This window comes from Gigantopelta aegis, chromosome 2, assembly GCF_016097555.1.
Source record: "Gigantopelta aegis isolate Gae_Host chromosome 2, Gae_host_genome, whole genome shotgun sequence".
In the NCBI taxonomy this organism is placed as follows: Eukaryota; Metazoa; Mollusca; class Gastropoda; order Neomphalida; family Peltospiridae; genus Gigantopelta; species Gigantopelta aegis.
In genome coordinates this window covers 3,238,309-3,261,764 of record NC_054700.1, presented here as the reverse complement: position 1 = coordinate 3,261,764, position 23,456 = coordinate 3,238,309, and the positions used below count along the sequence as shown (strand labels likewise).

The 23,456-nt window shown below is 35.4% G+C and overlaps 1 protein-coding gene across 5 annotated transcripts in view; it reads right to left on the bottom strand.

Moving 5' to 3' along the window:
- Positions 1–2,549: 2,549 nt before the first annotated feature.
- The window catches only part of LOC121379874 (sodium/potassium/calcium exchanger 2-like), a 132,227-nt gene continuing 111,320 nt past the window's right edge, over positions 2,550–23,456 (bottom strand). For 4 of the 5 annotated variants that reach the window (XM_041508545.1, XM_041508537.1, XM_041508562.1 and 1 more), the window contains 3 exons: positions 22,671–22,790; positions 19,299–19,435; positions 2,550–8,945 (listed from right to left, as the gene is read on the bottom strand). In XM_041508545.1, coding sequence (XP_041364479.1) covers positions 8,699–8,945; positions 19,299–19,435; positions 22,671–22,790 — 504 coding nt within the window. In that variant the 3' untranslated portion in view covers positions 2,550–8,698. The remainder of the gene's footprint in view (positions 8,946–19,298; positions 19,436–22,670; positions 22,791–23,456) is intronic. The other variant, XM_041508553.1, reaches the window with a different exon arrangement.

Below are 23,456 nucleotides of genomic sequence, written 5' to 3'. Positions count from 1 at the left end.
TTCACTCAATTGTAACTTTATCCAAATGTGTTACAGGTTTGTAGATTAACTAAACTTAGTGTTAATTTTTATGGGCTGAAACTAGGATATGTCATTTTAATGTCTCCATTTTATGTGGGACACTAACTAGCCAGAGGGTGGGACGTAGCCCAGTGGTAAAGCAAAATGCCTAATGCGTAGTCAATCTAGAATTGATCTCTGTCGGTGGGCCCATTGGGCTATTTCTTATTCCAGCCAGTGCACCACGACTGGTATATCAAAGGCCGTGGTATGTGCTATCCTGTCTGTGCATGGATGGTGCATATAAAAGATCCTTTGCTACTAATGGAAAAATGTAGTGGGTTTCCTCTCTAGGACTGTATAAAAAAGACCATATGTTTGACATCCAATAGCCAATGATTAATAAATCAATATGTTCTAGTGGTGTTGTTAAACAAAGCAAACTTCTTCTTGTAAATAGCCATATACATGTATATTAGAATGTGCTGTGATGGTGTTAAACAAACATTCCTTTCCTTTCCTCCACCGAGCAGAAAGGCAAATATTAACAGTGCAGCTATTTTTTCTATTATAACCATTAATCTAAACCAATTAGAAAATTAGCTGGATTTTTTTCTCTCTTAATCGCATCGATTTTTCTGCACACAACATATTGAAGAGAATATAATCAGGAACACTCCCATGCAGAATATCAGAGCAATCAGTTAGCAAGCCAGAAATACCTCATCAATAATGTTTAACTAGGAAAGGTTGGTGGAAGACTACGTTTTACATAGAAAATAAATATGTCAGGTCGTTCACCTTTATTTCTAACTTAGATATAAAAGTGGGTTACAATTGGGGTTTTTTGTTTTTTGTTTGTTTATTTAAATCCGAAAATGTTAATATTGATGTGGTCAGGTATCAAGATTGACTGTAGGGTTAGAGTTGCCCAATGGTCTAAACTGACAGACCCCCCCCCCCCCCCCCCCCCCCATCAGAATGGTTGCAAAGCATCAGCGGGAAGCTTATTGTATGTTTTTGGATAGAAGGAACGAAATGTTTTATTTAATGATGCACTGAACACATTTACGGTTATATGGCGTCAGACATATGGTTAAAGACCACAGAGATATTGAGACGAAACTTGCTGTCGTCACTTCATGGGCTACTCTTTTTCAATTAGCAGCAAGGGATCTTTTATATACACCATCCCACAGACAGGATAGTACATACCACGGCTTTTGTTACACCAGTTGTGGAGCACTGGCTGGAACGAGAATATAGCCCAATGGGTCCGCCGACGGGGATCAATCCTAGACCGACTGTGCATCAAGCGAATGCTTTACCTGTTTTTGGATAGAGAATATGGAAGCTATTGGACAAACAGCAAAATCCTCAGAAAACACTGTACAGATGATTAACATCCAGAATTCCAAAAAAATCCCCAAAACCAGTTTCAACAACTGTGATATTGCAATTCTCCCAAACATATAGCAACCAAGTACATACAAAATGCAGAAATGTGTTTTACGTTATAAATATTGCACTCTCTGTACAGATTACAAACTGTTTCAAATGTGTAAATTGCCATTTACAGGTTGTGTGTATATATATATGTGTATGTGTATATGTATATGTGTATGTGTGTGTGTGTGTGTGTGTGTGTGTGTGTGTGTGTGTGTATGTGTATGTGTATGTGTATATGTATATGTATATGTATATGCATGTATACAGTCAAACCTGTCTTAAGCGGTCACACAAGGGAGTAGATAAAAGTGGCCGCTTAAGACAGGTGGCCGCCGAGTACAGGTTGCCACATATATAGTCTTTAAAACATTTGTTTTTGTTTCTTGTTTTACCGTCTGTACTGCTAATTAACGAATGTGTGCTTCACGCTTGACTATAAATCAACTTTTGACATGTCGTCTCCTTCAAAAATAATGCAAATGGAGTGTATTAAATTAACCGTTTTGTTTTCTTTTCTTTTTCCATTTAATTATTTAATTCCTACTCCATGTGGTGTATTGTCATAATAAGTGAATCTACAAATGTCAAGCGTCGCCTGCTCAGATGCAATTAGATGTGTTGCAGAGACGTATTTTTTTTATTGATACACAGTAGAGATGTCAGGACTGAATGGGTTCTAGTATTCCTCAAGGTGTGAAGATCGGCTATTTGTTGCACCTTATCGCTGTTGTTAAAATATCCCTTTTATATAATAGTAAAACTTTACTGTGGCCGCTTAATACAGGTCTTTTAGCGATTTCGGATCCGATTTAGGTGGCCGCTGGCCACGTTAGACAGGTGACCGCTTATTACAGGTGCATTTACATTATAAATCGTTTGGGAGGGAAAAAAGTGACCGCTTAAGGCAGGTGACCACTGAGTACAGGTGGCCGCTAGGACAGGTTTGACTGTATATATATATATATATATATATATATATATATATATATATATGGAGAGAGTAACTAACTAGTTAATGTCTTGAGATACTGCTTTTATCCTAAATTAGGCATAATAAATTTACCAAATATATATTTAAAAAAACACACAAGATATATATGTAAGTTTAATAATATCTTTAATTAGCCTCATTTCATTGTATTTCGTTCATCTAACAAAAACAGAATTTGGGTACATATTTTGAAGCAAACTTGCGACATTGCTAACAATAATTTTTTATGGTCCAGAGAAGACCCTCGATCCATTGGTGTAGATATATAAATACAGTGTTATTAAAATCTACATATGACAGAACTTCAAAGTGAATTAAATAACAAAGGAAACACTTTCAAACTAAATACAACAATAGTATTATATTAATAATTGCCACCAAATATAAGGAAATATTTGGCTCTAAGTGTAAATATTTGTTACTAAAAAACCTTTAATCACCAAAAACCCAGGACATTCAACAATTAGTTAACCCAAAATGTGGCAATTTTGTTTGTCCTTCTTCAACGTTGTAATGTTGTGCAATACTGAGATCACTGCCCACTCTAAATCACCTAAAGGTCATCAATACCCCCCACCCTGCCCACCCAATCTCACCCCACTTTTCCTGTCATTATAACTTAATTAATTTGACAAATATTAAAATATTATTGGATTTTCTATTTAAGTTTGTGTTGTTTGGTAATAAATGTGTAATAAAAAATATTATTTGTTAAAGAACAAAATGGAGGTGACTGGCTAAATTTTACCTCGTAAATAAAAATCAAACAATTGTTTTTAAAAACGTTACATAAATCCTGAAAAACATCCCCTTTCTCCCCATAACATTCTGTAATGTATCCCATGATACCCGTTGCCTTCTAGAGTGTTACATAATTGTTGAACAGCCACAAAATTTACTGGACTTTTTACATGGCAAAGTGTAAAAAAAACAAAAACAAAAACAAGTTAAGGAATTAATTTTACATATGTGCAGCCTGAATGTGCAGTGTCGGAATCACAGCCTTCATAAACAAATAAATCACACCTATCTAATAATAATAAAAACATTACACACTACTTTTCAACAAGCATTATATACATCTTTTAGCACTTAAGGAACAAAATTCAGTTTTTTGTATGCAGTAATGTAAAATAATATTTGGCAACAACATGATGCATATCATAGTTCTATTTATGATTTTAATCAAACAACGCATACATATATATATGAATTAAAATGTAAGAATGGTATGACCTAAGATAAAAAGAACTCTTTTAAAATTGTTTAAAACAATAACAATTATCACTACGGAAATAAAACAAACAAAAAACATAAACTGATTAATTGTAAAAAAGAAATATTATAAGAATAATATAATAAATAAATAAAAAATAAAAAAGCAAAAGAAGCATTAAAATCCAACAATAATCAAAATAAATGATTGTCATTTATTTCTTTTCTTTACACATACAACTATTTCTCCCCCCCCAACCCCCCCCCCCCCCAAATTTTAAAAATATTAAACTTGTAACAAATGAATGGAAAATACATATACATTAAGTGGGCAAGTCAATGGATTTTGTAATGAAAGGAATGAATGCTAAATGACACGCCAGCACATGCATTAGTCTAGTAAAGTCGCTACTAGCATTATAAACCCACTGCCCTTGCATAGACTAGGTATCTTCCATTATCAACAATGACATCAATTTCCTGCAAGCAAAAAAAACCCCATGATCTGGTAATATACCTACAAGTATCATGCCAAACATGTTGGAATGGGAAACAAATTCTAATGAAAGTGCCGAAGGGGAATCAAATGCGTTGATTCATGACCCCATGGGCATGTGCACCTCTCTCGACTGCACCTTGAGATGTTTATCTAATGGTAAATGCAACACAAAAACAACGGTACAGAAATTATCACGGCAATTAACTTCCAGCAAAAACACAAATGTACTCATCCGACAGTTTTCTAGCTTACCCCACTGATTTCTTTAATAATTGCTGATTATTAAATAATCCACTGGGACATCATTTCAAGAAATAGTTCTTCTTGATCCTTCAACTATTCCTTGTTCCCGACAAAAATATTCCAAGTGTTTTTTGTCAATTATTCCAATTTGGCTTGACATATGAAGCAATGGGAAACTGTTTAGGAAATAAAAAAAAATTCCCTTTTTATTTGCAATGTGTAAAAACACTGGTCGGTATATATATATACATGTATGTATATATATATATATATATAAAACCTCGACACTCACCCATAGTAAGAAGGCTGTGTAGCTTCAAATTACATTATCTTGATTCAAGTTTAAAGTTTTGTTTGGTTCACCGACAACACTAGAGCACATTGATTTATTAATCATTGGTTATTGGATGTCAAACATTCAGTAATTTAGACATATAGTCTTTAAGAGGAAACCCTGCTACATTTTTCCATTAGTAGCAAGGGATCTTTTATATACACCATCTCGCAGACAAGATACATGTAGCACATACTGCGGCCTTTGATATACATGTAGCACATACTGCGGCCTTTGATATACATGTACCAGTTGTGGGTATTTGTTTAGTCCATCCTACTCAATTCTGTTTGATTGTTGTTTTGTTAATGTGTCTCTAGCTGGAGATGCATTTTGTATGTATGCAGAATGTTTTTTTATTTAAAAAGAGAACTAAAAATTTCAAACTCAATGTTCTTCACTGTGGGTTGAGTATACTCAATATATTGCTGTTTTATTGATATCTTGACCAGTTTTAACAATTTTTATTTCAAAAACATATTATTATTTTTTTATTTTTACATCAAGCCCAATTGAAATTACTGATAAAAACAAAAAAAATTACCTGAATTTTTTTTATTGGAATGGGCTATAGTTTTATAAGCAAATGGACAGCTGTTGATAAGTAAATTCAAGTTTTTTTGTCTAGAAGCTATATATGAATTATGTACACATAAACATAATAATTTTTTTAATTTTTGTTAAAACCTGATAAAATATGAAAAGTTGATTCCAAAACATGTTACAATGTAAACGCCAATTTCGAGATTCCGAAGTCAGCTGTTCAGGTACCCTGATGTCACAACAACTCGGCAACACGACAAGCACGTTTCTGTCAAACTGTGATCTCCGCCCACCAAACAGGATGTGGAAACTGCTTCGTTTGATATACGCCATGTCATGATGTAACAAAATCATTTTTCTCTCAAAACGATGTAAACGGATACACAGCATTTTGGAAATGAACTCTTCATTGTATTCTTAACACATTTAGAATTAATAATATAGTAACAAAGAAAAAACCAGATGGTCCATGCTCTTAATCCACTGCTGTGAATTGTGCAGTGCTCAACACGGTGCAGACTGTACTGAATTTAAACATTTCACTAAACACAGTGTGGATGGATGGATGTATGTACATACATACCATTACGTATGGAAGGGACGGATAAGCCGAACAGCTACATGCTATATCAGTAAGCTTCTCTAACTGGGGCTTATAACAATAACACCTTCGGAGATTCTGCGTAATACAAGAAAGGCTGATCACAGTCCTGCAGTTTAATATCACATGAAGAACACTAATACATATTATCACCTGTAACAAATTACAGATCACATCACATACCCACATATTCCTCATACACATCACCTTATCACCTGCATGTGCAGATCATGTGCAATTTTCTTTTTCGGGCATACAATATATATATATATATATATATATATATATATTATATATATATATATATAATCTATAACATTTCATAAAATATATTTATTACCTCAATAGTGGTAAGTTAACATAACAAAGGATATATTTTAAAAATATTTTTGAATGCAAAAAACCCAACCCCCAAAACAATATATATAGATCAGTACCTTTAATTTTATTGGCTAGTTATAATAATTACTAACCAATGAGATCGCCTAAACAAATATCTGACATCACATGTTAAAGGCACATACTTTATTCTGGACAGCTGCTACACAGACTTATGCAGTGGTTAAGCCATCAGCCTGGTAGATACTGAGTTCGCATCCTGGTACAGGTTTCCACCTAGAGGTGTTAAGCCACTACACACACCTCTCTCATTAACAACTGATCATTACATCATTACATAACCAGGGAACATTTTGTTCAGTATCGCGATTCGCTACGCAAGTTTCAGTGATCCCTACATAAATTTTAATCATTAAACAGAAGTTGCTAATCTATTTTCAACTGATTAGAAATATGGCTAATCAAGATTTTGAAAACAAAATGCTCCCTAATAACCCTTTTTATATGGACAGACTGCCTAGATGGCTGAAATGTGTGCCTAGAATCACGCGCTTCAATCTTAACTGGATACAAGAAAAAAAAGTTGGAATGAAATGACAAGATAATCGAGGATAATAGGTTCCCTGCATGTAATTAAACTGTGGACAGCTGTTCTGTTAGTTTTTATTTTATTATATCACCTGACAAGGTCGTCTTAATGACGTAGCCTCATTACTCTCCACTTATAATTAAAAGCTGCAATCTCACCGCTCTATCCTAGAGTAACATCACTTTTTATTCTAACATATTATTCCTATTTACAAATGTGTTTTGTTTGACACTTTTCACTTCTAACTCTGGCTCAGACTGTACGTGGGATGGGTTTTGGGGGTCAAAACCTCTCTGTGCTCAAGCAAATTTCCTTTTTCAATACATTTTTCCAGGGGAGCATGACCCTCCCCTATAAACGTCACTCACCAGTCTAGACCCTATCCCTGGTAAAAAAAAAATCCTGCACACTCACCTGGACTTCTGGGTTGCCCAGGAGAGCTTGCCTGAACGTTACCACACCATAAAGGTACATACATGTTCCTTGTGTAATAGCCTTCATACACATATCTCAACCACTGATCAGATTCCTCCCCCCCCCCCCCCCCGCTAAATAAATTACATTTACAGTCTGTTAATTACTGTTATCCACCTCTACCTCAATGGGGTGGGGTGGGACTCTTCTACCTCAATGGGGTGGGGTGGGACTCTTCTATCTACAGGTTAACGAAGAAACATATTTTACTTGGGTTTTACACAGCAACAGACATATAAACAGTTGTTTTATATTACATGGAATTGCAATTTGCATATGGTCTCTTACAAATAGATCACCACTGTAACGATGTCACTGGCTTGCACAAATCCATTCAGTGTTTAAATATGCAAGACAGAGTATACATTTGATGCCAGGTATATCGCTGAGTGGATCTAAATGGTCCGACTAGAAGCAGAAAAAAGAAGTACAGAGTATTTATTACGCCCAGATACTGAACATCAGCTGTCAAGGCCTTCACACACCTGTAAACGGTTACCGAGATCTGTTAGGTTGTTACTGAGATATGTTAAGTTATCAGGCTGTGAACTTAGCATGATTCCGTGCTCCATAGCATGATTCCGTGCTCCATGAATCCCAGATTTTGGATAGGAAAATGCAAGATTATGACACGGAATCGCAACATGTCTATATTAAATCATGTTTATCAATCTGGCAGAATCCTAAAATAAAACACACAATTCCAGTGTCTGGTTACAATATGTCGACGACATACAATGACTCTGCAATACACGACAAGAGACAGATGGCAGTGACCTAATTATAATACAAGAATGGCAGTTATATTAAACATGACAACCAGGGCTGTGCAGAAAATTGTGTAAATTTAACTAGATTTTACTAGTTATTTGTATGCCAATGTTTATGGGAAAGTTAGGGGATGGCAGAACATAAGCTGTACCTCCGACACCCAGCAAATGAGCATTTCAAAACTCCTCTTCATTTAGCAAGTGGACTCGAGACAATAATATTTTTTAACATGACCTCTCAAAATAATTAAATTTACACAGTTCAAACCTGTTATAAATGCTGAGAGAACAAATCACTACATCCCCAACCCCTCAAAATACATTTACGTTAATCACAGAAAAAGAAAAAAAATGTATCTTAAAAGGACAGGTGTTACAGACAGGCAGATGTTATCCCCCCTCCATCACTCCACCCCCATCCAATAATTAATCTGCTTCTGGCATAATTTTAAAAGTAAATTTTTAACTTGAAAAAACTGTGTTCACCACCTCCCCCAAAACCCCTGCCATTTCTGATGTCACACACTGTAGATGCACGCACACTCCAAGATTAATAACTGGATGGGTGTTACTGCAGGTCAGCCGATGCACTAACAGTCGTAACAATGGTACCATTGGCCAGACACAGGTACGGGTCCAATCCGAGATGTGTTACATCTGTGGACACTGGATAATGTTGAATTCCAGTAGGACGCTCAAGGTGACGAAAATGAAATAGAAACCAAACATGCACACACCGAGTCTCCGACTGAGCTTCCACTTGCAAGCAGCAATGGTGATGATCAGAATGAGAAGCATCAGGAACAGCAAGATTATGGAACAGAGCAGTCCTCTACTGGTGACGCTGTACGGAATGCCGCCGTAAATGGAGCTGAATATCACCCATGGCAGAGGCAGCCTGAAACATACAGCAAACACGGGTTACAAAAAATCAACTGCACTTGCATGGCCGTCAATTCAATCTGATGGATGAGAGACATGAATAAACCACACTGTCATATGAATAAACCACACCCTTCCCTCATATGAATAAACCACACCCTTCCTTCATATGAATAAACCACACCCTTCCCTCACATGAATAAACCACACCCTCATATGAATAAACCACACCCTTCCCTCATATGAATAAACCACACCCTTCTCTCACATGAATAAACCACACCCTCATATGAATAAACCACACCCTTCCCTCATATGAATAAACCACATCCTTCCCTCATATGAATAAACCACACCCTTCCCTCACATGAATAAACCAAATACACCCTCATATGAATAAACCACACTCTTGTATGAATAAACCATACCCTTCCCTCATAAGAATAAATCATACCATAAATGATAAAGCTATCAGGCTTTCTGCCAGTAAGCCACACACCCTTCATATGAACAAACCACACACCCTCATATGAACAAACCACACACCCCTGATATGAACAAACCACACACCCTCATATGAACAAACCACACACCCCTCATATAAACAAACCACACACCCCGCATATGAACAAACCACACACCCTCATATGAACACACACACACCTCATATGAACAAACCACACACCCCTCATATGAACAAACCACACACCCCTCATATAAACAAACCACACACCCCTCATATGAACAAATCACACAACCCTCACATCAATAAGCCACACCACCCTTTGTATGAACAAACCACACACCCCTCATATCAATAAACCATACACCATTCACATCAATAAGCCACACACCCCTCATATCAATAAGTCACATCCATCATATCAATAAGCCACACCCCTCATATCAATAAGCCACACACAACTCGTATCAATAAGCCACACACCACTCATATCAATAAGCCACACCCCTCATATCAATAAGCCACTCACCACTCATTTCAATAAGCCACACACCAATCATATCAATAAGCCACACATCCCTCATTTCAATAAGCCACAAACCACTCATATCAATAAGCCACACACCACTCATATCAATAAGCCACACTTCGTCTCTCCTAGCAGTGATTATTTGTAGGAGTGCTATTTCCCCCTCCTCCACATTTTGAAATGTGATTTTTTCATTCTCCTGGGTTTTCAAAACTGAATGTCTGCATAAACATTTATTATTTACATGATTTATATTAAATAGTTACATAAATATTATATTATTTGAAGCTATCTTTATGACATGATAAAAATGTTATGGATATTGTGATGTCAATAGTTTATAAGGATGAACAAGCTTCTAGTTTGTGAACATTAGGTCATCAATATGACTTTCTGTCATTAATGTCTAATGTGCCATCAATATGTCTCTAATGTGCCATCAATATGTCACTAATGTGTCATCAATGTCTCTAATGTGTCATCATTGTCTCTAATGTGCCATCAATATGTCACTAATGTGCCATCAATATGTCACTAATGTGCCATCAATATGTCACTAATGTGCCATCAATATGTCACTAATGTGTCATCAATGTCTCTAATGTGCCATCAATATGTCACTAATGTGTCATCAATATGTCTCTAATGTGTTATCAATGTCTCTAATGTGCCATCAATATGTCACTAATGTGTCATCAATGTCTCTAATGTCTCAGCAATATGTCACTAATGTGTCATCAATATGTCTCTAATGTGTCATCTGTCTCTAATGCATCATCAATATGTCTCTAATGTTCCATCAACATGTCTCTAATGTGTCATCAATATGTCTCTAATGCGTCATCTATGTCTCTAATGCATCATCAATATGTCTCTAATGTGCCATCAACATGTCTCTAATGTGTCATCAATATGTCTCTAATGCGTCATCAATGTCTCTAATGTGGCATCAATATGTCACTAATGTGTCATCAATATTTCTCTAATGTGTCATCAATGTTTCTAATGTACCATCAATGTCACAAATGTGTCATCAATATGTCTCTAATGTGACATCAATGTCTCTAATGTGCCATCAATATGTCTCTAATGTGTCATCAATATGTCACTAATGTGCCATCAATATGTCACTAATGTGTCATCAATATGTCTAATGTGTCATCAATGTATCTAATGTACCATCAATATGTCACTAATGTGTCATCAATGTCTCTAATGTGCCATCAATATGTCTCTAATGTGTCATCAATATGTCACTAATGTGCCATCAATATGTCACTAATGTGCCATCAATATGTCTCTAATGTGTCATCAATATGTCACTAATGTGCCATCAATATGTCTCTAATGTGCCATCAATATGTCACTAATGTGTCATCAATGTCTCTAATGTGCCATCAATATGTCACTAATGTGTCATCAATATGTCTCTAATGTGCCATCAACATGTCTCTAATGTGCCATCAACATGTCTAATGCATCATCAATATGGCTCTAATGCATCATCAATATGTCTCTAATGCATTATCAATATGTCTCTAATGTGTCATCAATATGTCTCTAATGTGTCATCAATATGTCTCTAATGTGTCATCAATGTCTCTAATGTGCCATCAATATGTCTAATGCATTATCAATATGTCTCTAATGTGCCATCAACATGTCTCTAATGTGCTATCAACATGTCTCTAATGTGCCATCAATATGTCTCTAATGTGTCATTGATGTTTCTAATGTGTCATCAATATGTCTCTAATGTGCTATCAACATGTCTCTAATGTGCCATCAATGTCTAATGCATTATCAATGTCTCTAATGTGACATCAATATGTCTCTAATGTGCCATCAATGTCTCTAATGTGTCATCAATATGCCTTTATGTGTCATCAATGTCTCTAATGCATCATCAATGTCTCTAATGTGCCATCAATATGTCTCTAATGTGCCATCAATGTCTAATGCATTATCAATATGTCTCTAATGTGTCATCAATATGTCTCTAATGTGTCATCAATATGTTTCTAATGTGCCATCAATATGTCTCTAATGTGTCATCAATATGTCTCTAATGCCATCAATGTTTCTAATGTGCCATCAATATGTCTCTAATGTGCCATCAATTTCTTTAATGTATCATCAATACAACAGGTATGTCTCTAGTGTGCCATCAATGTCACTAATGTGTCATCATATTGACATACGAACGTTTTTGTTTGACACCTAATAGTCGATATTTATTTTTGTGAAAAGGTGTCGTTAAACATTCATTCATTCATTCATTCATTCATTCATTCATTCATTCATTCATTCCTTTCTAATGAGTGTCAGAATGCGGTATGACAAAAAAGGAAAATGGTTTGCATAATGAAACCAAACCTGGTGCAGATATTTTATAGGACACAAACCCATTTATGTATTAAGTAAAACCATAAAACTATGCATTAGGTGGGTAACATATGGTATTATATAACACTTGGTCTATAAACAATGGGGGGGGGGGGGGGGGGGGGAATCAACTGTTTCCACATTATTGTTACCAAACAGCAGAAAGGGCTATTTTATATATTTTAAGAAAAATAATAATATAAAATTTTACAATCATATTTTATCAAGTTTGTAAATACCAGTAGTGAGTTTGCTGTATTTTTGACATTATATCGTATTAATTATTGAAATCATTGCATTTTGTTATTTTGGTATTGGTGTTCCAATTGTGATACTGTACACTACATTACCTCCACACTATTAATTGGTTATTACCGTAATGTATCGACAGTATACCGCCAGTGAAGAACAAAATCAAAATCTATAAGCTAAAGCACTGGCTGACATTACTAATGACATCTGAACTCATTTACACTAAGTGATCGGTTATTTTCAGTTCACCATCACAGAAAAGGGTCACACATTTCTTTTCTTGCAATGACCTTTCTTCAGTGATTAAAGTAAGACGTATCTTCATTAAAGCAGTTCAATGATTAAAGCACTGTCACTGCAGGAGCAACATGTCGCATGACCTACATAAAGCTGTCCACAATTATTTATTTCCCAGCAACATTTTCAGTTCAGTATCGCGTTGAGATTTGCCACGAACATTTTCAAGATCGTTTTAAAATGCTAAATTATGTGTACATGTGATTTAAGTCTCAATTCACAACAAATGCACGGTTGTGCATAGAAATGTTTAAGCTCTGAGTAAACCTTAGAAGGGAGGACTTGTTGTAAGGGGAATACAATTATTATACTGGCACAAATGATTTGATTAAATGGAAATGTAACAAGAGCACGTTTCAATGATTTCAGTTAGATGTAGGAAATGCATTACGCATGGTTGACAGATGATGATTTAGATTGTTAAGTGCCTGTAGGCAAGGTGCCTAAAATTTAAAAGTGCATTTCATAAACTACTGTTATTTGATGTCTAACACTAAATCAAAAAGTTAAAGTTTGTTTTGTTTAATAGTGGGTGGAGAATTACAAGTTTCTATGTGCACAAAACCTCCTTTTGAAAAACGCTACTTGAAGTTTGTAGCTGCCATATCTGAGTCATTGAGAGGTCTTTGCAATAGTTTTAATATAAAAAGAAAGAAATGTTTTATTTAACGACGCACTCACCACATTTTATTTATAGTTATATGTCATCAGACATATGGTTACGGACCACACAGATTTTTCAGAGGAAACCCGCTGTCGCCACTACATGGGCTACTCTTTCCGATTAGCAGCAAGGGATCTTTTATTTGCACTTCCCACAGGCAGGATAGCACAAACCATGGCCTTTGTTGAACCAGTTATGGATCACTGGTCGGTGCAAGTGGTTTACACCTACCCATTGAGCATTGCGGAGCACTCACTCAGGGTTTGGAGTCGGTATCTGGATTAAAAATCCCATACCTCGACTGGGATCCGAACCCAGTACCTACCAGCCTGTAGACCGATGGCCTAACCAATACGCCACTGAGGCCGGTTAGTTTTAATATAACAACTGTGTCTTACAATACTATATTCTAGTACTGTTTACTATGTAGGTAATTTTATTTCTATCAAATAGAATGGATAACTCATTTTTGGAAAAATTGCAGATAGAACGTTGTAATTCTCAGGCCACGTAATGACACCACTAGATCACTAGAGGGTTTGAAATAGTGTGTTAAATATTAGGAGCTTTGAAATTATTTTTGATGCTCATTATGAAATTAAAATACAATAGAAACATGAGCTAAATAGCAGATGAGATAAGCATGCATATCATGACCTGCGATTTTTTAAGTGTTTTTTAGCAGCTGAATTTCTATTTCACCAATTAAGATCTTTTAAAAAAAATGGACCACATTTCGAGCCGTGCCACTGAGGGTGAACAGTACCACTGAGTTATAATGCAGGACAGGTATAGCTGTATCCAGCATCACTGTGTGTCAGCACTTTCCTGTAAACAATGTAAAGTACTTCATCTCAAACAGTAATTAATTGTAAACAAGCCACTAAAATCCACACAAGGAAAGAATTCTATCTGACTGATAAAGGATGGGTTATTTCTGTGGAAGGAGGGAGGGATGGAATGGTGTGTGTGTGTGTGTTTTCTTGTTTATAAGTGTATCCATTCACAAGAAATGATGGAAAATATCTTTATTTAAAAGAGCAATTAATGACAAGAGAATGGATAGACTATCTACAAAGATGGAGATCAATTAAGTGTATTTCTGATTGTGAATCTTCCACAAGCCACGACGACTCATTCTCCAATTAACATACCCTTAATGTTTGCCTTCACCTGCGGTCTGGTGAGAGAATTCCAATAACTGTCATTAACATCGGCGGATAAACACCTAATGCACGGGTAGTCAATCAGTGTTTATCCTGTTGCCTGGTTACCGTTTTATTGGATGCACTAATAAAAACAGAGACACTGGTTCCAAAGAAGTAAAGTCCGCATTATGACACCAAATCTACCACAATTGCCGCAGTTGATGATTTAATGAGTAGGACTTACATTATTCGAAATATTGATCACGGTGGTGACATTGACCCACAACAGGAATCACTTTTTCTCCGATGTATCACGCACATAATGATGAGTACACCAAAAATGCAACTAATGCAAATATATTAGACCACAAAATATATAATGTTTGCTATACCACAGCCAAATGATAAAAACCAGCTGAATGCCAAATTTCTTCCTTTTTGGGGAATATAATGAAATGAATTCAAAGTAAATTTATAAAATAAAATTTATAACTATTTTATTTTATTGGTAGCTGATTTGAAATTGGCACATGGCAGAACACATTACATGTATATTTTGGAAAGTCTACAGAAAATCGTTTAAGATAATTTTCAAAATTAGCAATTACAGTAAGACTCCTCTAAACCGGATACGCTCGGGACCAAGTAAAAAGTCCAGTTTTAAGAAATATCCAATTTACAGAGCTTCTCTTCTGCACAGATATTTAAAAAGGGACCATGAAAAACCGTCCGGTTTTGAGAAAATTCCAGTTTACAGAGGGTCCGGTTTTGAGAGGTTTCACGGTGTATTGTTTTGTAATGAAATTGTCCATATATTTTTTTTTATATTATTTCTACAGTAGGTAATACTAAACCAAATAACTTCCAGTTGGGTCAAAGTTCAAGGTGCACCACATGAACACCACAAATCCTGTGATTGGTGATAAATGTGTGTGTGTGTGTTGGTTGTACAACAAAAATAGTTTCATGTGGGCAAAAAATGTATGCAATTTTATTTCATCTAGTACCAGTGTCAAGTACAATGTAGCTTTGTGCTTGAAACATGTATGGGGTACCTGTAAAAAAAAGTACTCGAATTTTGTGCAGAACTAGGGTTGTCATAGACGCTACCCATTATCTCAGAAATGAGCAGTTTGACCCCAATTGTTTTCTGATTCACTTTAATAGTGAAGGGTGGTAGTATTTATATCCGTGGCGTTTATGTTGATTGATATGTTTGCATGTAGGAGTTTTAGCCACATATGTTACTATTGTCGTCTATGGGATTTGATTTGGTAGTATACACCCTATAGCACATATTCAGTGCATAATAAAAAAATATTATGATTTTGTCATTTTATTTAATTAAACTATACTGGTTGATTAAATAGCCGTCAGTCAACCATGCAAGTTCACAATGATCTAGACCTTGACAATAATCACTGTACATGGCTCTGAATGGAGTTTGAATCAAAGTTAGTACTGGGGAAAAGTTGGTTTTGGTCTATAATTCATACTGTAAAGATTTCAATAATTTCTTTTACATGGTATTTGACTTGCCATATACAACTGCTCTTAAATATGGTATTATAAATAGGCAACCTGAATTAAGATTTTAATAGCAATTTATTAAAAATAACATGTGCCAATAGTGGGTTAAAGGGACACATCCTAGTTATGGCTAGTTGTTAACCATTACGGCGTTGTTTTTCGCTATTAAACCCATTTTTTCACAAATATAATTGCACTTTACTTACCGTTTATTATTTAGAATATACATTTCCATTCACCTGAAGTGTTTTTTGGTAATCCTGGTAATCCTGGTTTTTGTAATACCACAAAATGCATTTTTCTTATTTTTCAAAAACGAATGCATGTTTGAGAAAAAACCGTTGAGCAGACGGGATATTTCCATTTCAATGTCACAGACGTTGGTATATCACGTGACCATTATCATTTTGGTTCGGTTTGTTTTTTCGTGCACGGTTCGCGCAATCAACATCCGATTTGTTGTTGTTCATTTGTGAGATTTTTCTTCACAGTTCGTGAACATTTTCAGTAACAATAAAGTTCAGACAAATAAGTGTCTCAATACAAAACGTTACAAACTCTTAAAACCAATAATTTTGCGAAGTCTTACGATATCTGGAGAGGGGATACAACCAGGACAGAACAGTTGGAACATGTTCAGGAGAGGTGAAAAGAACGCACCCCAAGTCTGTGCGCACTCTGTGAAATTTGTCGTGACGTAGGCATTGTTGTGCTTCGAGCGACATCTACCGGTGACATCAGAATACTAACTTTCAAAATTATTTCAAGCAATTGGGACATGGGGATTCCCATGGTATTTATCGATATAAAACCTGCTTTTTCACTCCATTTGATAAAAACCTGATCTAAGTGTGTTACAGGTTTGTAGATTAACCAAATTATAATTTATTTTCGCTGGATGGAACTAGGGTGTGCGGCTTTAATGTCTTTAGTTACCATTAACATACATGTAGTTAATTTTTCAACTCAAATTTGTAAAGACCTTGATTTTTATTGTCATTTTAACATATTTATAGGGTGCTAAGTTATATTTTCGACAAATTTGTAGTTTTATGCCAAATTTAAAATAAATTTGAAGAAAAACTTTACCAAAGACATAATTAAATTTGTTGTCACTATTGAGCCTAAAAAGAATTCTGTTCTTATTTATACATAACAATATTCTTGTTAAACATATCTTTAGATCTCCAGATCAAATTAAAAAAAAAAAAAATCACTTAGTTTGAAGAGCATTTTAAGTTTATACTCGATTCAGAACAAAAAAAATTCAGATTTGATTATCTGCCTTGGAGTAAGTTGATAATTTATTTTATTGTTAAAGCTGTATTACCCAATGTTACTAGCTAAATAAAATGCTGGATTACAGATTGTAGGAATACATCAAATATACATATTGTATTCATCTGGATTAGAAAATAATGCAAGAAAATAGATGTTCGGGTAATTATGTCATTTAAAAATAGTTTTTTTTTTCTCAATAATTAATCAAAAATAAATGTGTCAAAGCTGGATGATAATTCCACATATCACAAATATTAAAACATCCAACTAAATAAAATATAGTCAGGAATATTGGTGGCTGCCAATGGTTTTGATGGTTCATTATGAAAATCAGCATGGTCGATGGATTTAAAATTCCCACACCTGGTAACTTGAAAACACCCACACCCAGCATACAGGATTTCCTCCAAACACTAATGTTCAGGACATAAAGTCATTAATACTTCATACAGGTACAGTCATGTTGGTGTTTCCTTCCTCAGACAGTGCATTTTTTTAATACTGATATTTCAAGTGCATGTGTTTTAAAGCCGCACACCCTAGTTCCATCCAGCGAAAATAAATTATAATTTGGTTAATCTACAAACCTGTAACACACTTAGATCAGGTTTTTATCAAATGGAGTGAAAAAGCAGGTTTTATATCGATAAATACCATGGGAATCCCCATGTCCCAATTGCTTGAAATAATTTTGAAAGTTAGTATTCTGATGTCACCGGTAGATGTCGCTCAAAGCACAACAATGCCTACGTCACTACAAATTTCACAGACTTGGGGTGCGTTCATTTCACCTCTCCTGGACATGTTCCAACTGTTCTGTCCTGGTTGTATCCCCTCTCCAGATATCGTAAGACTTAGCAAAATTATTGGTTTTAAGGGTTTGTAACGTTTTATATTGAGACACTTACTTGTCTGAACTTTATTGTTACTGAAAATGTTCACGAACTGTGAAGAAAAATCTCACAAATGAACAACAACAAATCGGATGTTGATTGCGCGAACCGTGCACGAGAAACAAAACGAACCAAAATGATAACGGTCACGTGATATACCAACGTCTGTGACATTGAAATGGAAATATCCCCTCTAAAAATAGATTGGACCTCGCTTGCTTAACGGTTTTTTCTCGACAACACGTCTTGTGAAAAAATCAAAAAATGCATTTCGTGGTTTTACAAACATCAGGATTACCAAAAAGCACTTCAGGTGAATGGAAATGTGTATTCTAAATAATAAAATGTAAGTAAAGTGCAATTTTATTTGTGAAAAATGGGGTTTAATAGAGAAAAACAACGCCGTAATGGTTAACAAATAAACGTAACTAGGGTGTGTCCCTTTAATGGAATTCTTTAAAGGAGTAGAGTTACTCTGACTATTTTTGTTGTCTCTACATATATACCTGAGTACACACACCCAACTGACAGTAAATATCTTCAGGAGTGTGTTGGTTGTAAAAAAAAAAAAAAAAATTTTATGTGGAAAACAATTTATGCAATTTTATTTCATCTAGTACCACTGCGTCATTAAGTAGCCTAAGTGTGCTTCAAACATGTATGGGGTACCTGTAAAAAAAAGTATTCGAATTTGTGCAGAACTAGGGTAGTTATCTCAGAAATGAGCAGCTTGACCTCCAGTTTTTTCTGATTAATTTTAAGGGTGAGGGGTGGTAGTATTTATATCAGTGGCGTTTATGTCAATAGATATGCTGCAGGTACATGTAGGAGTTTTAACCACATATGTTACTATTTGTCGACTATGGGATTTAATTTGGTAGTATACACCCAGTAACTGTTGTAGTAAAAATAAGTTTCAAACCTTACCCAACAGTGATGTCGAAGATGTTGCTACCCACTGAGCTGGACACAGCCATGTCACCGTAGCCTTTCTTCGCAACGATCACACTCGTTATCAAATCAGGAATACTCGTCCCTGCTGCTAAGATGGTCAGCCCCATTATCTGCAAGGAGTAATTAAACCAGTGATCTGTGTTAGACAGATCTGCTACCAGGAAATCCTTGCTTCTTCTATTCCACACTGAAACACCAGTATTACATTTACTACTTGCTGAAATTATTAAATTTACAAGCTCAACCACGTACACCATATTATAATATTCACTAATGCAAAATCAGTGACTGCTGTTTGACAGGCGCGATCAAGACCATGCCCGTATATTATATCTCAGAGCACTAAAAAACCCGCATCCCTTAACGAATGTGTCAGGTGAAAATTTTATACTTTTAACTTATATAATTTTTTAGAAATTGAAACAGAAACCAAAAGCTTTCATTCAGAAAAAGAAAACAGTGGTGTCTTCCTTAATATAACATGTATCAACTGTTCTCATTGGATGTATGTAAGTGGAAGTCGTACTGTCGATTGGAATATTCCGATTATTTGGAACACTTCAGCCTATTTCTATTCGTAATCAGCCAAGGTGTTCCGAATTACCACGAATTTGCAGAACAGGCGGGTGAGGTGTGTTGCTTTTGTAGCAATCTCATAAATTAATTGTAACCAATGTCAAAATAAAAAGATATTGCTATGTTTATTTACTTGTTTACTTACTAGTAATTCCCTGACATTATATTTAATTATCGGTTTTATAATTTTACTTTCAAAATGTTCGAGTGTTGTCAGGGGACAGAAATTAGTGTTTGCCTAATTTCTCGCGTACACTTATGCCTGTCGTCAGTGAGAACTTCAAAATAACAGTGATTAATAATTAACTGTTTGACAGTGGTGGTTATATAGTGATAGTCGTAAAGTTAATCACTGAGAATGGTTAGCAATTAATTATTAATGAGCAGTTAAAACTTCAAAATGATAGTGATTAAATTAATATTTGTTTGATGATTATTAGTGGTAAAATTGTTAATAGGACTATAATGAAAAGTAAGGATGGTTAGTATAATTATATACAGAGGCCCATGGGGGGGGGGGGGGAAGGGGAGGGAGGTTGAGATTGAGAGTTCCGTTAAAATGAAAAACAAATATCAAATTTTACATATAAAAGTCCGGCATAACGTAGCCAGGTTTGTTACCCGTCGGACTCCCTCAAACACCAAATCAGTTATAGCGGTACTGTTAAAAATAAAGATCCCTTGCTGTTATTTGGAAAGAGTAACCATGTGGCGACAGCGGATTTCATATGTGACCAAGTGTCAATATAACTGTGCGTTTGCCATCCAATAACTGCTGATTAGTAGTGCCATGTAGCATTTATTATAAATACATTTGTACGACTAAAAACAAATGGTTTCTTGTCATGGCTCTGTGACCAGGACATTGTACCGGTACATGCATACCGCAACTTCATGCAATTTGTTAATGTATATTTCCCAACAAAAGTTAGTGTATTATTCTCGAGTGTAACCAGCATCATCACATTGTTTGGCCAGAGTTATTTACATATATATATATATATATATTATAAACAAAATCTGGGAAACACCCACCCACCCCACCCAACACACACACACACACACACCCCGTCTACGGCTCTGCACCTTTGACAAGTTCCATCTACATGAAATTTCAATCCCCCACCCCGCCCCTGCAAAACATGCTGGCTACGGGCCTATATAAATGACAGTGAAACACGAACAGATATTAATTTTATTGTTGAATATTATTATCAGTTTGGTGACATTTACATTTCAACAAGCAGTGACTCTCGCAAAAAAAAATCACAGGAGCTTTTTTTTAGCTCCTAAAGATTTGACAAACAGCAGTCACTGTAAAATACACACAAACTTACGAACACAAACTTACTTACTAATGCAAAATACACACAAACTCACAACGTTTATTCACTATACTGAAACATCATTACTAATGCAAAATCAGGGCTTCAAGATTATGGTAGCCCCACTCCCATGGCTAGTGATATTCAATGTCGGGCTAGTAAATAACTACTATTGCCATGCCCGACAGCTAGTGAAAAAACCCAACAGAAAGTCAAATCACAAATGTTGCAGTTGTCTATTTTGTAAATATGAATATTCTGCCCCCACCCCAAACCTCCAATGTTAGCATTTTTAAGCTGTATCTCCCTCTTTAGGTGGCATATCTGATTATTACTATTATATAGTAAAATTGTATTAACTTAAAGTAAAGTAGGGCTAGTGAATTTTTAATCGTGGCTAGTAAAATTTTAAATCATAGATCCCATGGCTAGTGGATTTTCTAAAAATTCTAGAAGCCCTGGCAAAATACAAACACAACTACCAGGCCCCGAATTTAGCAAGTTACAGGACCGATCATGTTTGAGTATGACGGCCAATTAATAACATGCAAAATAATGTTCAGATCATTGGCGCACATGACTAGGGCACTGCAGCAATTTGGCAATGGCCGCCGTTAAATGGGAGCCCTGAACTACAATTTTAATAAACTTACAATCTTGTCTCACCCTAGCTATTACAACAGCATTTACATATATAGCCAAATGATACCTTAGAGTAGTGTTCAATTTCAATAAGAAAATGTTAGTCTATCCTACGTGTATGTAAATGGTTACATAATAAAATTATAGCCGAGACTGCAGTTGGTTATCTAGTCAAACTATACCTGAGAATGCAACTTTAATGAAGCGTAACTTCAATTCACAAAAGATCATCCAGCTTTATTTTCTAACCATTAAATCAGCCTACTGTTCCAGGGCACAATATTTCACGAGAACCGTTGTTCTGTTCGCATGTCGGTTACGCAACATTAAAATCACAAGAACCGCCAATCGGTTACGTGGTGAACAATTACACTCTAAAATTGAAAGCACCATATATAAGTAACGAAAACGAAAATCGGCTTATGTTTTTAAACCACCAATGTATTACAGAACCATAGTCCAAGTGTTTTAGGATTAGGTAGGCCTAATTCATTGGTTACAAGAACTATATTCACGTAACCGAACAATTGGTTACCTATGGTAAGTAAACCTACAGGTAATGTGAACGGACTTCCGGTGACCTAAGATTTTGAAATATTGTCCCCTGCTGTTTTTGATGGTGACTGAGCACTTCCAAACAATTTTACTGGTTTTCATCCTATTCTATTCAAAGACATTCATTTAACATTGGGACCCCCCCCCCCCCCCCCCCCCCCCCCCCAAAAAAAAAAAAAACCCCAGTCTAAAAAGCATTCATAATTAACACCTGGCCACCTGGGCAGGTCTCTGGTATAAAACCTACCTCTGGTGTTATGCCCACAGTCTCTCCTGTTTGGTTGGCCCACCAGACCATGAGATAGGAGAAGAAAGCAATCCACAGAATACTTCCAATAAATGTCACATAAAACCATTTTTTCTTCTTCTGCAAAACAGATAAAAAGCAGTTAAAACGTAAGATGTATAGCAATCCATAATATTCAAATACATAAAAACATATTTTTTTTCCTTATGCAAAATAAGTAATAACTGCATGGTAAAACTTGTTCTTTTCTTCTCCTACAAAAAAAACCCCCTAAATGGTAGTAACATTTTTCTTCTACTGGGCTCCGTTCCACAAAGCTATCTTAGAGCTAAGATCACCTCAAGTACATAAGGTAGTTATGCCTTTAAGGTGATCTTAACACTAAGATCACTTCGTGGAACAGGGTCTTGTTTAAGTCAGTAAAAACTGGTAAAAATAAAATATAACAGATTATCAATTTTCAATATACTGCCAGTGAATGTCATGGCAAACCACTTTTTCTTTTTGAAAACGAAAATGCAAGTATATTTATTAACACTTCAGCACATTTTGAAGTTGCACTACTTTGTGTCTAACCTTATTTTGACACTTGATAAAGATGAGAGGAGAAACCTGCTGATATACAAGTTGTAAGATAAATCATGGTATCTAACAGAGGAGTGTTGTGTTCTATTTCTTATATGTCCAAAAATATATATATACTACTCAAAAGAAGTTAAGGGTCAAAAATATTTGTGCAAATAAAAATAAGCTAATATGGTAAAAGTGTGACGACTAATGACAAAT